At 46.0% G+C, this 12,963-nt stretch overlaps 1 protein-coding gene across 2 annotated transcripts in view; it reads left to right on the top strand.

The window, feature by feature from the left end:
- The first annotated feature begins 3,523 nt into the window (after window positions 1-3,523).
- The window catches only part of EGFL8 (EGF like domain multiple 8), a 30,647-nt gene continuing 21,207 nt past the window's right edge, over window positions 3,524-12,963 (top strand). For both annotated transcript variants that reach the window (XM_061619726.1, XM_061619725.1), the window contains exons 1-2: window positions 3,524-3,631; window positions 8,378-8,514. In XM_061619726.1, coding sequence (XP_061475710.1) covers window positions 8,414-8,514 — 101 coding nt within the window. In that variant the 5' untranslated portion in view covers window positions 3,524-3,631; window positions 8,378-8,413. The remainder of the gene's footprint in view (window positions 3,632-8,377; window positions 8,515-12,963) is intronic.

Below are 12,963 nucleotides of genomic sequence, written 5' to 3'. Positions count from 1 at the left end.
GGGTTTTCTGCCTCAGGTGTCAAAATAACATGCCCAGCCTTGGGCACTTTGGCCCTTGGCTTAGGAGTGGGGGAGGGTGTTTCCTTCTCAGGTAGCAAAATGTCTTGGGGCAGCCCTGCATGTGACCGCAGCCCCAAAGTTGCAGAAGGTCCCTGGTGCAACCCTTAGCATCTCTAGGTACTGGGAGAGACCCTGACCTGAAAACCTGGAGAGCTGCTGCCAGTTCGTGTAGACAATAGTGAGTAGATGGACCAATGGTCTGGTTCGGTATATTTATATTTACTTTATTTTTACATTTATCTCCCACCATTCCTCCAAGGAGTTCAAGGTGGCATATAAACATATTTCTCCCCCTCCCCATTTTATCCTCAAAACAAATCTGTGGGGTAGGTTAGGCTGAGAGACAGTGACTAGCCAAAATCACCCAGTGAGCTTCATGGCCAAGTGGGGATTTGAACCTTGGTCTCCCAGGTCCCAGTGTGACACTCTAAACCACTACACCACAGTGGCTTTTCTGTAAGGCAATTTCCTATGTTCCTGCCATGTCATGTTGCCATGCTGTTCTGCCACTGCCACCTCGTGAGTGGAGGAATGGCTGTGGACTTACTCTATGTATGCGCCCTGCAGAATCGCATGCTGCGTGTGAAACTGCACACTGGACTTGAGCTCAACAGTCTGGCACTTCAGTGTGGATGTGTGGGCTACATAGTTTAATTCTGGCTTTTACACAAAATATTCTGGCAACTGGCCCAGAGGTCAAAAAACGGCCAAGTTGATTTTGTTCTGGTTGGGCTTGGTGACATTCTTTTGTCTCCTCTGGGACAGAGAGAGTGAGGGAAGAGGGCTCTAATATAGGGCTCAGTGGGAGCCTGATCAAACGGGGCCTTATCCCTAAAATCAGCCCTGTGCTAAATGTTCACAACTTGCTATACATACCAATAAAGCTGGCGGAAAGTTTGTTGCAGCATGACTCTCTCGGGGATTCACCTGATATATTCAACAAGTCTGCAGTCTGTTTACCTGTGATCACAAATAGCTGAGCTGTACGCTCATACATTTATTCACATGTAACATTCAACAAGTTTACAGTCTATGTACACAATTGTTGAGCTGTACACTTGTACATTTATTCACCTATAACATTCAACAAGTATACAATCTATGTACCTGTATATATAATAGTTCAGCTGTACATTTGTACAGTTTTTCACATCTAACATTCAACTAGTGTATAATCTGTGTACTGTACCTGTGTATACAAATAGCTGAGCTGTGCAAATCAACCTGTGCGCACCCTCTCACACGACAAACACTTGCACATGGGTAGAGAGCAGCTTGTGTCTGTGTTCAGTGCAATGTGTGAACAATCTCACTGTTACACACGCACACCCCAGTTTCTAAGCGGTAAAAGATCTTTCCATCTCATTCAGCCATAAAGCTCACTGGGTGACCTTGGGCCAGTCACTGTCTGTCAGCCTAATCTACCTCACAGGGTTGTTATGAGAATAAGATGGAGGAGAGAACAATGTATGCCACTTTGAGCTCTTTGGAGGAAAGGTGGGATATAAATGCTGTAAGAATTATAATAATAAAGTCGGGTGTCTCTGTACGTACCCCAGGTTTGTGTTTCCTAAGAATGAGGTCACTGGGATGTTTGTGATGTCTTTGTAATATATGGTTTTATTTATGCATGTATACAGGTTGAGCATAAGATGAAAGGGCTCACAGGTGTAATGCCCCAGCAGAGACTGGTACCCCATTAGGTTCTGGGCGGCAGGGAAGTCCTCAGTGGCGTAACACTGGATTCTCGCAGAGAGCAAAACCAGGCCTCTGTATGTGCCCAGCTCCAGTGACAAGATGAGATTGACTACCCTCGCTGCTGGTTTTAGTAAAAAAATGAGGTGCCAGTACTCATACCCTGATAAAAATGCTATGGATGCCAGAACAAAATGACTGCTACTGGCTGCCAGAAAGAGGTGCCGGTGCTCCATCCCGGTGTGTTGTATCACAAAAAAATCCCCGACTATTATTATTTCACATTTCCCCCTAAGTCAGAGGAAGCAGAGGGGGTGGGGGAGAGCTGAGTTTGAATTTCCCAGGGCTCGCTCTCTCCTACCAGAATCGCCCTTCCATTGAGACATCTCCTTGATAAAGGAGGGCCCTTGACGCACTCTGCCAGGGCTATGAGCAGGGAAGGGATGGGGGGGGATTTGTTTCCATTTGCCTTTAAAGTGAACCTACTAAATCTGCATTCTCCAAAACAGGATTCAAACCGAAACAAAATGCAAACTTGAAATACAGCCATCCTTCAAAATTCACACTTCTCTACATTTTGCAGTGGAGTTCTCCAGTGCAAGTAATGTGTACAAAAATGCATATACTAGGGTAAAGTGTGCATAAAAATGTGTATTTTGGTGAAAATAACATTAAAAGTATTTATTTTAGGGGAAATTTATTTGCAAAACTGTGTATATTAAGTGAAATTTGCACAAAAATCCTGATGAATGCTCATGAGGACTTTAAAAAAGATGACAAACTGATGTAGAAATGTGGGGAACTGAACTTAAGACTGGGAAGATAAGAAACTGACAGAAACCAGCACTGACAGATTCACCCATCCCTCAGATGGCATCCCCCCCCAATCCTTTAACAATATAACAGACTGAAATAAGCCTTATCTTGAGTGGTGCAGAATGAATGACTAGGGGACGTTATTCCCTGTTACTGCTTCTCTCCGATAGCAAAGGCTTTGCCTGTTGAATTTCAGTCTGTGGATGTTTGCTCCTGTGTCCAGCAAATAAAGCAGGCTTTGCCTTTACGAGGAGGAATGCTTTCAAAGCTCAAAACAGCAGGAGGAGGGTGGGGTGCCTGAAGACTTATGTGGTCTCTCAGCTGCCCAGCCCACCCAGACACCCAGCCCCTTCATTCGGAGGGGCTGCTGGTGGGAGACAATGTGCGTGGCTGTAGCCGAGCTGGTTTGTTTTAAAGGCCGACATCTGTGGGCGATATTTTCCGTCACCGCCTGGAACCAGTTCCTGCCTTTGTCCTATTGTCACAGCCTAGACGGTGGCCCCTTTGGAGGCCCAAACTCTGCCACCAACTCCTGCCAGCAACTCCCCTACAATTCTGACACACAACTCCCCCCCCCACACCACATATCCCGGCCTTGTTGAATGCGTGTGTGTGTGTATGTTGGGGGGGCAGTCTCCCCATAGTGCTCTTCCATTCCAGCCCAGGGACCCTGAGAGTGACAATGAACGGGCTTGTTCCATGGGGGGTGAGGAATCCATAGAGGGCGGAGGGGACAATGAGGCCCTGTCTGGGCCACTCGCCTCGTCGGCGGGTTCAGGGTCAGGGGGGGCGTGACTCATGCCAGGGGCTGAAATGCCAGGGGGCATCAGCCAGAGGTGGGTGGGGGATTTGCTGCCGCTGCTGGTGATGGAGGGTTGCATGGATGCTGTCCAAGAGAGGTGGGGACTTGGCACTTTCAAACTTCACACGCACACATACACCCAGGCTAGCTGGCTGGAAGAGACAGCTGGCCATCCAGCTGCTATCAGGTTGGAACCTTGAGGGTAGCCGGGAATACAGTCAGTGAGAGAAGCCCTGAGGCGGAGAGGAAACGAAACAGGTAGAGTGTGTGTATGTGTGTGTGTGTATGAGAGAGAGAGAAAGAGAGAGTGTGTGTCTTTGTGAGGTGGGTAGAGATTTTGTAGCATGCACTGCGTTAATGTATGTGCAAAACCCACTGAAAACTATATATTGCTGATGAAGATTAATTAGGCAGGCTTCGCCAATCTGGTGCCCTCCAGATGCTTTGGATTACGCTGACTGGGGCTGATGGGAGCTGCAGCCCAAAACATCTGGAGGACACTAAGCTGGTGAAGTCTGATGTGGGGGCACTGGAACATTGTTACTCCCCCCCCCGCTCCTTTGTTTTTAATCTTGGCTTGGCACACAGAAAGGTAGCAAAAAAAACCCTCTGCCTCTAGCGTGGAGAGAAGCGGTGAAAAGAAAGCTTTAGCTGGTACATTTCTGAGTGCCATTTCTGAATACCAGTTGCTGGAAACCACAGAAAGAGAGAGTGCTGTTGCGCTCAGGTCCAGTCACTGTGAGAACATGATGCTGGACTAGATGGATCACTGGCCTGAGCCAGCAGGGCTTATCTTCTGATGAGTCTCAAGCTGTTCAGTAAAAGGCAACAGGGTCAGGGGAGCCAGTAAGGAGATGGGAAGCCTCATAATGACTGTGCACTACTTCCAGAATCAGAGGCAGCATTCCCTCTGAATACCAGTTGCTGGGAATAATCACTAGTGGGTAGAGCAGTGCTGTTGCACTCAGGTCTGGCTTGCGGGCTTCTCAGAAGCATCCTGATGGCCATTGTGAGAACAGTGCTGGGCCAGAGGGACAGACTGTGAATCCTTTTGGTGTACCGCCCACCTTGCTGCCCAATGGCTTCCCTAACTGAGCTGACGGAAGTGGTCTCGGAGATACTGTTGAGATCCCCCAGACTATTAGTACTGGGAGATCTCAACATTCATGCTGAGGCTACTTTGTCTGGGGCAGCTCAGGACTTCATGGCCGCCATGACAACCATGGGGCTGTCTCAATATGTTAGTGGCCCAACACATACATCGGGGCATACTCTTGACCTGGTCTTTGCTACTGGACATGGGGATAGTGATCTGGATGTGGGGAGTTTTACATCTCTCCCGTTGTCATGGACAGATCATTGCTTGCTGAAGTTTAGACTTTCAGTAGCCTTTTCCCTCTGCAAGGGTGGGGGACCTATTAAATTGGTCCGCCCCCGGAGACTAATGAATTCTGAAGGTTTTCAAAAGGCTCTGGGGGGTTTTCCGGCTGATAAGACTGGCGCTCCTGTCGAAGCCCTGGTCGATCTGTGGAATACAGAGATGACCCGGGCTGTTGACACGATCGCTCCTGCGCGCCCTCTCCTATGTAGAGCTCATACAGCTCCTTGGTATACTCCGGAGCTGAGAGCGATGAAACAAGACAGGAGGCGGCTTGAGCGGAGATGGAGACGAACTCCCGACGAATGCAATTATGAGCTGGTTCGTGCTTCTACTAAGCTCTATGTAGGAGCGGTGAGGGCGGCAAAAAAACAACATTTCGCCGCCACTATTCAGTCATCTCTCTCACACCCACGGGAGCTTTTTAAAGTGGTTCGTGGCCTACTTCATCCAGGCCTACAAGACACGGCAGATACATCGGTAGCTCGATGTAATAAATTTGCTGAACACTTCCAGCATAAGATCTCATGCATTCGCCGGGACTTAGACTCCTATTTAATAGCAGTTAATCCTACTGAGGTGTCCAGAGCACAGTCTTGTCATGTTTTGTTGGATGAGTTTCAGTTCGTTCAGCTCGAGGACGTGGACAAGGTGCTTGGACAGGTTCGTGCGACCACTTCAGTACTGGATCCTTGCCCCTCTTGGCTAATTAAAACTAGCAAGGAAGGAACAGTTGGCTGGGCCAAGGAAGTGATTAATGCCTCTTTACGAGAGGGAGTGGTCCCTGGCTGTCTGAAAGAGGCGGCAGTGAGACCACTCCTGAAAAAACCTTCCTTGGACCCAGAGGATGTCAGCAGCTACAGACCAGTAGCCAATGTTCCGTTCCTGGGCAAGATCCTGGAACGTGTGGTTGCTGACCAGCTCCAGGAGCTATTGGATGAAACCGATTATCTAGATCCATTTCAATCGGGGTTCAGGCCGGGTTTTGGCACTGAGACTGCCTTGGTCGCCCTGTTTGATGACCTATGTCGGGAGAGAGACAGAGGGAGTGTAACTCTGTTGATTCTCCTTGACCTCTCAGCGGCTTTTGATACCATTGACCATGGTATCCTTCTGGAGAGGCTTGCGGAATTGGGAGTTGGAGGCACTGCTTGGCAGTGGTTCCGCTCCTACTTAGCGGGTCGTCTCCAGAAGATAGTGCTTGGGGAACATTGCTCGACACCGTGGGTTCTCCAATGTGGGGTCCCGCAGGGTTCGGTTCTGTCTCCCATGCTTTTTAACATTTATATGAAGCCGCTGGGGGCGGTCATCAGGAGTTTTGGAGTGCGTTGTCATCAGTATGCTGATGACACGCAGCTCTACTTCTCCTTTACATCTTCTTCAGGTGAGGCAGTCGACGTGCTGAACCGTTGCCTGGCTGCGACAATGGACTGGATGAGAACTAACAAACTGAGACTCAATCCTGACAAGACTGAGATGCTGTTGGTGGATGGTTTCTCTGATCGGATGGTGGATATATACCCTGTCCTGGATGGGGTTACACTCCCCCTAAAGGAACAGGTGCGTAGTCTGGGAGTCATCTTAGACTCTTCCCTCACACTTGAGGCTCATGTAGCCTCGGTGGCCCGGAATGGGTTCTACCAACTTCGGTTGGTAGCCCAGCTACGTCCCTATCTGAGTAAGGAGGACCTCTCATCAGTGGTACATGCTATGGTAACCTCACGTCTGGACTACTGCAATGCGCTTTACGTAGGGCTACCTTTGAAGACGATTCGGAAGCTACAGCTAGTGCAAAATGCGGCAGCCAGACTGCTAACAAGAACTAAGCGGTCTGAGCATATAACACCTGTGCTAGCCCGTTTGCACTGGCGTCCAATATGCTTCCGGGCCAGATTCAAAGTGTTGGTACTTACCTATAAAGCCTTATACGGCGCGGGACCACGATATCTGTCGGAACGCCTCTCCCGATATGAACCGGCCCGTACACTACGGTCTACTACGAAGGCCCTCCTCCGGGTTCCGACTCATAGGGAAGCCCGGAGAGTGGTGACAAGATCTAGGGCCTTCTCAGTGGTGGCCCCCGAACTATGGAATGGTCTCCCCGAGGAGGTGCGCCTGGCGCCGACACTATCATCTTTTCGGCGCCAGGTTAAAACCTTTCTCTTCTCTGAGGCATTTTAATTCCTGTTAATTGTAAATTATTATATTTTGATTTTAGACTGTACAGTTTTGTGTACTTGTTATTTTTATTGTATTTTTAATGTTCACCGCCCAGAGAGCTGTTGCTAGTCGGGCGGTATATAAGCTTAATTAAATAAATAAATAAATAAATAACAGAACGCTGGACTAGGAGTGCTTCCAGACAACCTGTTTGTTGTCCTGATTTGTTTCCTATTTGGCTATTAATGATCATTCATTCTGATTTGCCAAAGCAGGTGTTATCCCACCCTTTCCCAGTGTGTTTTCCCATCACTTTTCTTCTCGCAAAAATATATTTTGGGGAAGCAGGATTGTTGCACAAGACCTCCCAATCGGCTTTAATTCTGCAACGTGAATTTTGCCAGGATGTGACTGAATCCTGCCCCCAAATAATAACAGTCCAAAAGCATCCTTGATGGGCCTTTAGCCAGATCCAGCAGGGCTCTTCTTAGATCCTTACATGTAGTAGCTTGAGGGGGGGAAATGAAAATATCTAATGTATTTTTTCTAAAATAAAAATAATCCGAGTATAAACTATGGACCTTTTGTCACAAGGGTTATCAAACAGTGTTTTCTCATTCCTGGAAGGTTTCATGTGCTTTTAACAGCTACTGGATTTCTGAAGGTGCACTGCATTGCAAATCTGTGCAAAGTTTAGTGTTCTCTTGTCCTATATAATCTGAGAGGCAAACAGGAAATCTTATGACTAAGGGGGGGGTTAAGAGACCCCTCAGTACTTTTCCCCCTATGTGTCTATGGGGGGGGTGTATATGTGAGAGAGAAAGCAGGGGATGTGATCTTGTTACACACACCCCGTGCTTTCCATCGCATAGGAACATTAGGAAGCTGCCATAGTCACATGCATACCATATATTTAAAGCCCCCCCCAAGAATCCTTGGAATTGTAGTTTGCTAAGGGTGCTGGGAATTGTAGTGCTGTGTGGGGTAAACTACAGTTCCCAGGATTCTTTGGGGGAGAGCCATGTGCCTTAAATGATCCATGTAGCTCGCTATTGTCTACACTTCCCCCCCCCCATGGCCCACTTACAAAATCGCTGAGGCTCTTGGTGGACCACTTAATGTTTTTTCTGCCATTTGTAGCTCTTGTAATGTGCCGTACTAGATGCTATATGATTTCTAATTGTATTTTTATTTCTTTTGTATTTTTTGTATTGCAGTATGCATCCCATAGAATTCAAACTGTAATTCAGTAAAATGTAATGTGAGAAAATAAAAGAAGCAGTAAAACTGCAATTAGAAATAAATGTGAACATTTAATGTGGACATGCTGCAGACCACCGTTTGGGAACTCCTGGCCTACACTGGCTGGTATCAGTGCTCCCAGGTTCCAGACAGGAAGTCTCACTCAGCCGTACCTGGAGATGCTCCATCACTGAACCATTAAAATGACCTCTCTTCCCCCACAGGTCTTGGGCTTTGAACCCCCTCACTGCCCATGTGCTATGGGGAGGGTGGGCGTTGCTCCCGCAGCCTTCCTTTGTGGGGGGCTCCTCGCTGTCTTCCTCCTAAGAGCAGCATTTGGACAGAGCAAACAGCCTGAGAGGTAAGGAGAGAGACAGACGGGGGATGAGGGGATTCAGTCAGCGCCTGTGAGGCTGCCCTTGGGTCTGGTGCAGCAGCTTCAGCTAGGGCAGAACATACTGTCATCAGCTAGGGATGTAAAGAGGCAGCAACTTCCATCCCATCCTGCGCCTGTCACTGTTTCCATTCTGCTGCAGTTTAGGTTCTTCTAAAACCTGTGTTTTTTATCTCATTGCTTGGCCAAGAGTAACATGATTAATTATGTATTAATTAATTAATTTCAGTGCATTTCAGTGGAAGGGAAACATCAGAAACAATGCAGAAAATAATGTCATTATTTATGCAGTTGTTTGCGGATAAAAAAAATACGACAGTGAACTCCACTCGTATTTGCTTGTGCAATTTCTGTTCCTGACCTCAGACAAACATACAAATTGCTGCAACTTCAGTTTCTGTTTCTGACAGAATTCTGTGACACCCACTGAATTATGGCCCTTCCCGACACATGGCACTGGTGTTAAAAGACCTGCACTGGATTCACATCTGCTTCCAGGCCACGTTCAAGGTTCTTGTACTAGTGCGCAAAACCCTGAACAACTTTGGCCCAGGAAATCTTAAGGACAGCCTTGCCCTGTATGTCCCAGGTCTCTGGAGAAGATCCTGTGGGGGAGCGCTATTATCAGGGATCCCTCACGGATCAAAAGCATGACTCCTGTCAATGAAGAGTCATGCTTTCAGTGCAGCGTGCCCGACTCTATGGAACTCCCTCCCATTAAAAATCAGACAGGCACCATCCTTGCTAAGTTCCAGGCAGCAGGTTAAAACGGCTTTATTTCAGGAGGCCTTTCCACTATAAATGCCATTCTAATGTTTCCATTTCTGATGTTTTACATTTTGTATATTGTTACGCGCCACCCCAATCTCCGAGCAGTGAGAGGTTTCCAGGGGTCTCTGAGCTTTCCCAGGGTTTGGTTTCCTTGGAAAGAAAGTGGAGACTGTGGTATCTTTATGAAATATGGTTTGTTTATTTACTGAAAAAGAAAAAGGGGGGTTCAAAACCCAAAATGACCAAATGGTGTAAAAATTATTTATTCTATCTTCTTAAAAATGCCCAACGCGTTTCGGCTTTTCTGCATATCAGCCTTCATCAGGGGACTTTTCTTTCTAGTTGCTCACAGCGTTTTCTTTACCTTCCTTTCTTGCTTTTCCTTTCTTGAGTTTATTTCTAAACTCCTCTTGTTTATTTACTCACATTCCAACCTGAGCTTGATGGAGGGGTTCAAAGCACCAGCAGTCCAACAGATCTTGCTTTTTCCATGAGGCTTACAGGAGGCACCCCAAAGCCCTGGTGTAGGGAGCCAGCCTCTCTGCCTGCCTCCAGTTTCCAGCCTTTTTTCACTCTCAATTCTATACACAAACCTCTCCTTGGCCTCAGGAGGGGGGGGCTCTCCTGAAGAGTTTCAATAACAATAGGATCTCCCTGGCCCAGTTAGTGGGCACTTGATAAGCCCATTAACTCACCTGGCCACTCTATTAAACTAACAAAAGAGGCTGAAAGGGACTCCTAGAAATCATCTATCTCAACCTCCAAACTGATAACAATATTGTACATTTAATCTTTACTGTCAGGCTCTTTGAGACATAAAATTGAAAGCAGGGTACAATTTCCTTAAATGAATACAGTCAAGGTAGAAGAACAGAAGCATGTCCAACACAGCAGGCAGTTGTAGGTAAATTGGTGCACACACAGCCATACAACCAGACTTTCTTCTCTGTGAAAACCTGAAAAATTGGAATAATGCAATGAAACAGCTAGACAGGAAACTGAAAACCAGCATCACATTAAATCTATCTGTAGAACTCATTGCCACATGATGTGCTGATAGCCACAGCATATACATATTTTTATTTTATTTTTTAAAAGGATCAGATGAACCAATAGAGAGGGTTATCAAGAAACAACACTTTCCCCCCTCCTGACATGTCTCCTATACTTTATGCCAATGTCTTATAGGCCAAAATTCAACAGATGCAGCTGTAATTGCAATAGAGATACACCTGGAAAATGCTTTACCTATTGACATCGACACCATATATTTACAGCTGTGGTTCCCAATTTTTTTTGGTATGGCGACCCACGAGTCCAAGGTTATTTAGTATGGGTGACCCACTGATTTATTTTCACGTGAATTTTGGACCTTAGGTCTTCTCTGCTGCCAGCCACCAGACAGCAATTCCCAAGTGTTAAAATGTGAGACTCAAGCCTTTCCAACGTTCAGTTCCAAGTGTCAACATGGCATTATCATATGCTGGCAAACCAAAATGTTGTCAGAGGTATTCATTCTACCAGTTAAGGGCTAGAAGCAATAATTAGTTTGGGTTTTCTTATGAAGCCCATGACCCACTTGCACTGGCTTCAAAACCCACTTGAAGTTCACATCCCACAGGTTGGGAAATACTAATTTAAAGCACATGAAAGTAGATAGCTTCTCCCAAAGAATCCTGGGAACTGTAGTTTATTAAGGGTGCTGGGAATTGTAGCTCTGTGAGGAGCAAACTACAGCTGACAGGTAGGGATGGAAGGATCTGTCCATTTCAGTTCTCTCTATTTCTAAATTTTCCAATCAGTTCTCCACATTTCTGCAGCAATTTGTTTTTTAAAGAGCCTCATGAAAATTCTTCAGCATTTTACTGCAAATTTCTGCTCAGAAGCACATTTTTATATGCAGTTTTGACTAACGTACACAGTTTTGCAAGCAGTTTCTCAGAATATAATGTATTTTTGTATGTTGTTTCCACAAATATATCCATTTTTATGCATATTTTCCCCTAATATATGCATTTTTGTAAACTTTGGTTGGTTGGAGAATTGCATCGCAAAATTTGGATCCGTGTGAATTTCGAAGGATGGCTGTGTTTCGGTTCTCATATTGTTTTGGAAAGTGCAAATCTGATAGATTTGGCTTTAAATGCAAACAAACTTTTCCCCATCCCTATTCCCAGGAATCTTTGGGGGAACCCATGTGCTTTAAATGTGCTTTAAATGTACGGCGTGAATGTGACCGTTCTGCCTATTATGTAGCTACTAAAGGCGTAAGAGCCCTGTGCTGGCTCAGGGTGATGGGAGTTGTAGTCCAAAATATCTCGGGTGCACCAGGTTGGCAAAGGCTGACATACAGCATCTTTGGTGATTGGTTGGGAGTTAAGAGGCATCTTTCACCGTCCCATCCTACAGATACTTTTCTGGAGCATCTGTTTGGCTTCTGGACTTGCGTATGAGAGACTACCATCACAGACCATGTAGAAAGAGCTTTCATAACCCACAAATTTGTTAACTGCAGAAGTTCACACATTTGGTAGTCAATCTCAGTCAAAAGTCATTGAGTGGTTCACATGTGACTGTGAATCAGTGCATATGCTGCTTGCATTAGAGGCTGGTCTGTTAGGGCAAATGGGGCACTGCCCCACCGATCTCAGCCTGCCACCACCTGCCTTCCTACCCACTTACAACCAGTTGGGGGTGGGGGCTCTGCTTGTCATTGGCTGTGGCTTCATCTCGTGTTGGTCTCCTTGCCTTCCGCCCTGCCAGTCTCAATGGACACCAGCGACCACTATGGATGGGAGAGAAATTAGATTCAGTTTGCATTTAAACACAAACGTAGCTGGGAATGTCCGCCATCTGCAGTTTCTGAAACAATACAAGAACCAACTCAGTCATCCTTTGAAATTTGCACTTCTCCAGGTTTTGAAATGCAGCTCTCCAGCCAAGTAATGTGTGTAAAATCCATCTATTGTTGTAAAATCTCCATGAAAATGTATGTATATTAGTAGAAATAGCATGCAAAAATACATTTTTTAGGGGAAATGCAAAATTTTATATATTGTGCAAAATTGCAGATAAATATGTGTATAAGGAGAAATTCACATTAAAATGCTGATAATTGTTACAAGAACTTTAAAAAAATCACAAAGTGATGTGGTGGCTTATCCTCACTATACATTTAAAAGTACTTTTATGCCATTTTAACTGTCAAAGATTCCTGGGAGCTGTAGTTTGTTAAGGGGTGTTCACAATTTTAGGAGATCACTCTTATCACTCTCAGAGATATAAAATTCCCAGAGTTCTAAGGAAGAAGAATTGGTTGTTTAAATATGTGGTGTGGGTGTGTCTTGCCATATGGAGAACTGGATTTCTGATGCATCTGCTTTGTATACAAAAGGTTCCAGGTTCAATCCCCAGCACCTCCAGATGAGTCTGAAACCCTGGAGAGCTGCTGAAGTAGATGATTCAGTATAAACCAGGTTCCCACGATCCAGGTCACACCCACACCATACATTTAAAGCACATTGTGTCCCCCAAAGAATCCTGGGAAACAGTTTTTTAAGGGTGCTGAGAATTAGCAGTTGCTGGAAACTGAAGGAGGGGAGAGTGCAGTTGCACTCAGGTCCTGCTTGCAGCCCTTCCCATTGG

Source organism: Rhineura floridana, chromosome 3 (assembly GCF_030035675.1).
Source record: "Rhineura floridana isolate rRhiFlo1 chromosome 3, rRhiFlo1.hap2, whole genome shotgun sequence".
NCBI classification, from domain to species: domain Eukaryota; kingdom Metazoa; phylum Chordata; class Lepidosauria; order Squamata; family Rhineuridae; genus Rhineura; species Rhineura floridana.
The sequence above is the reverse complement of the archived record's forward strand: the minus strand, read 5'-3'. Positions and strand labels throughout refer to the sequence as shown.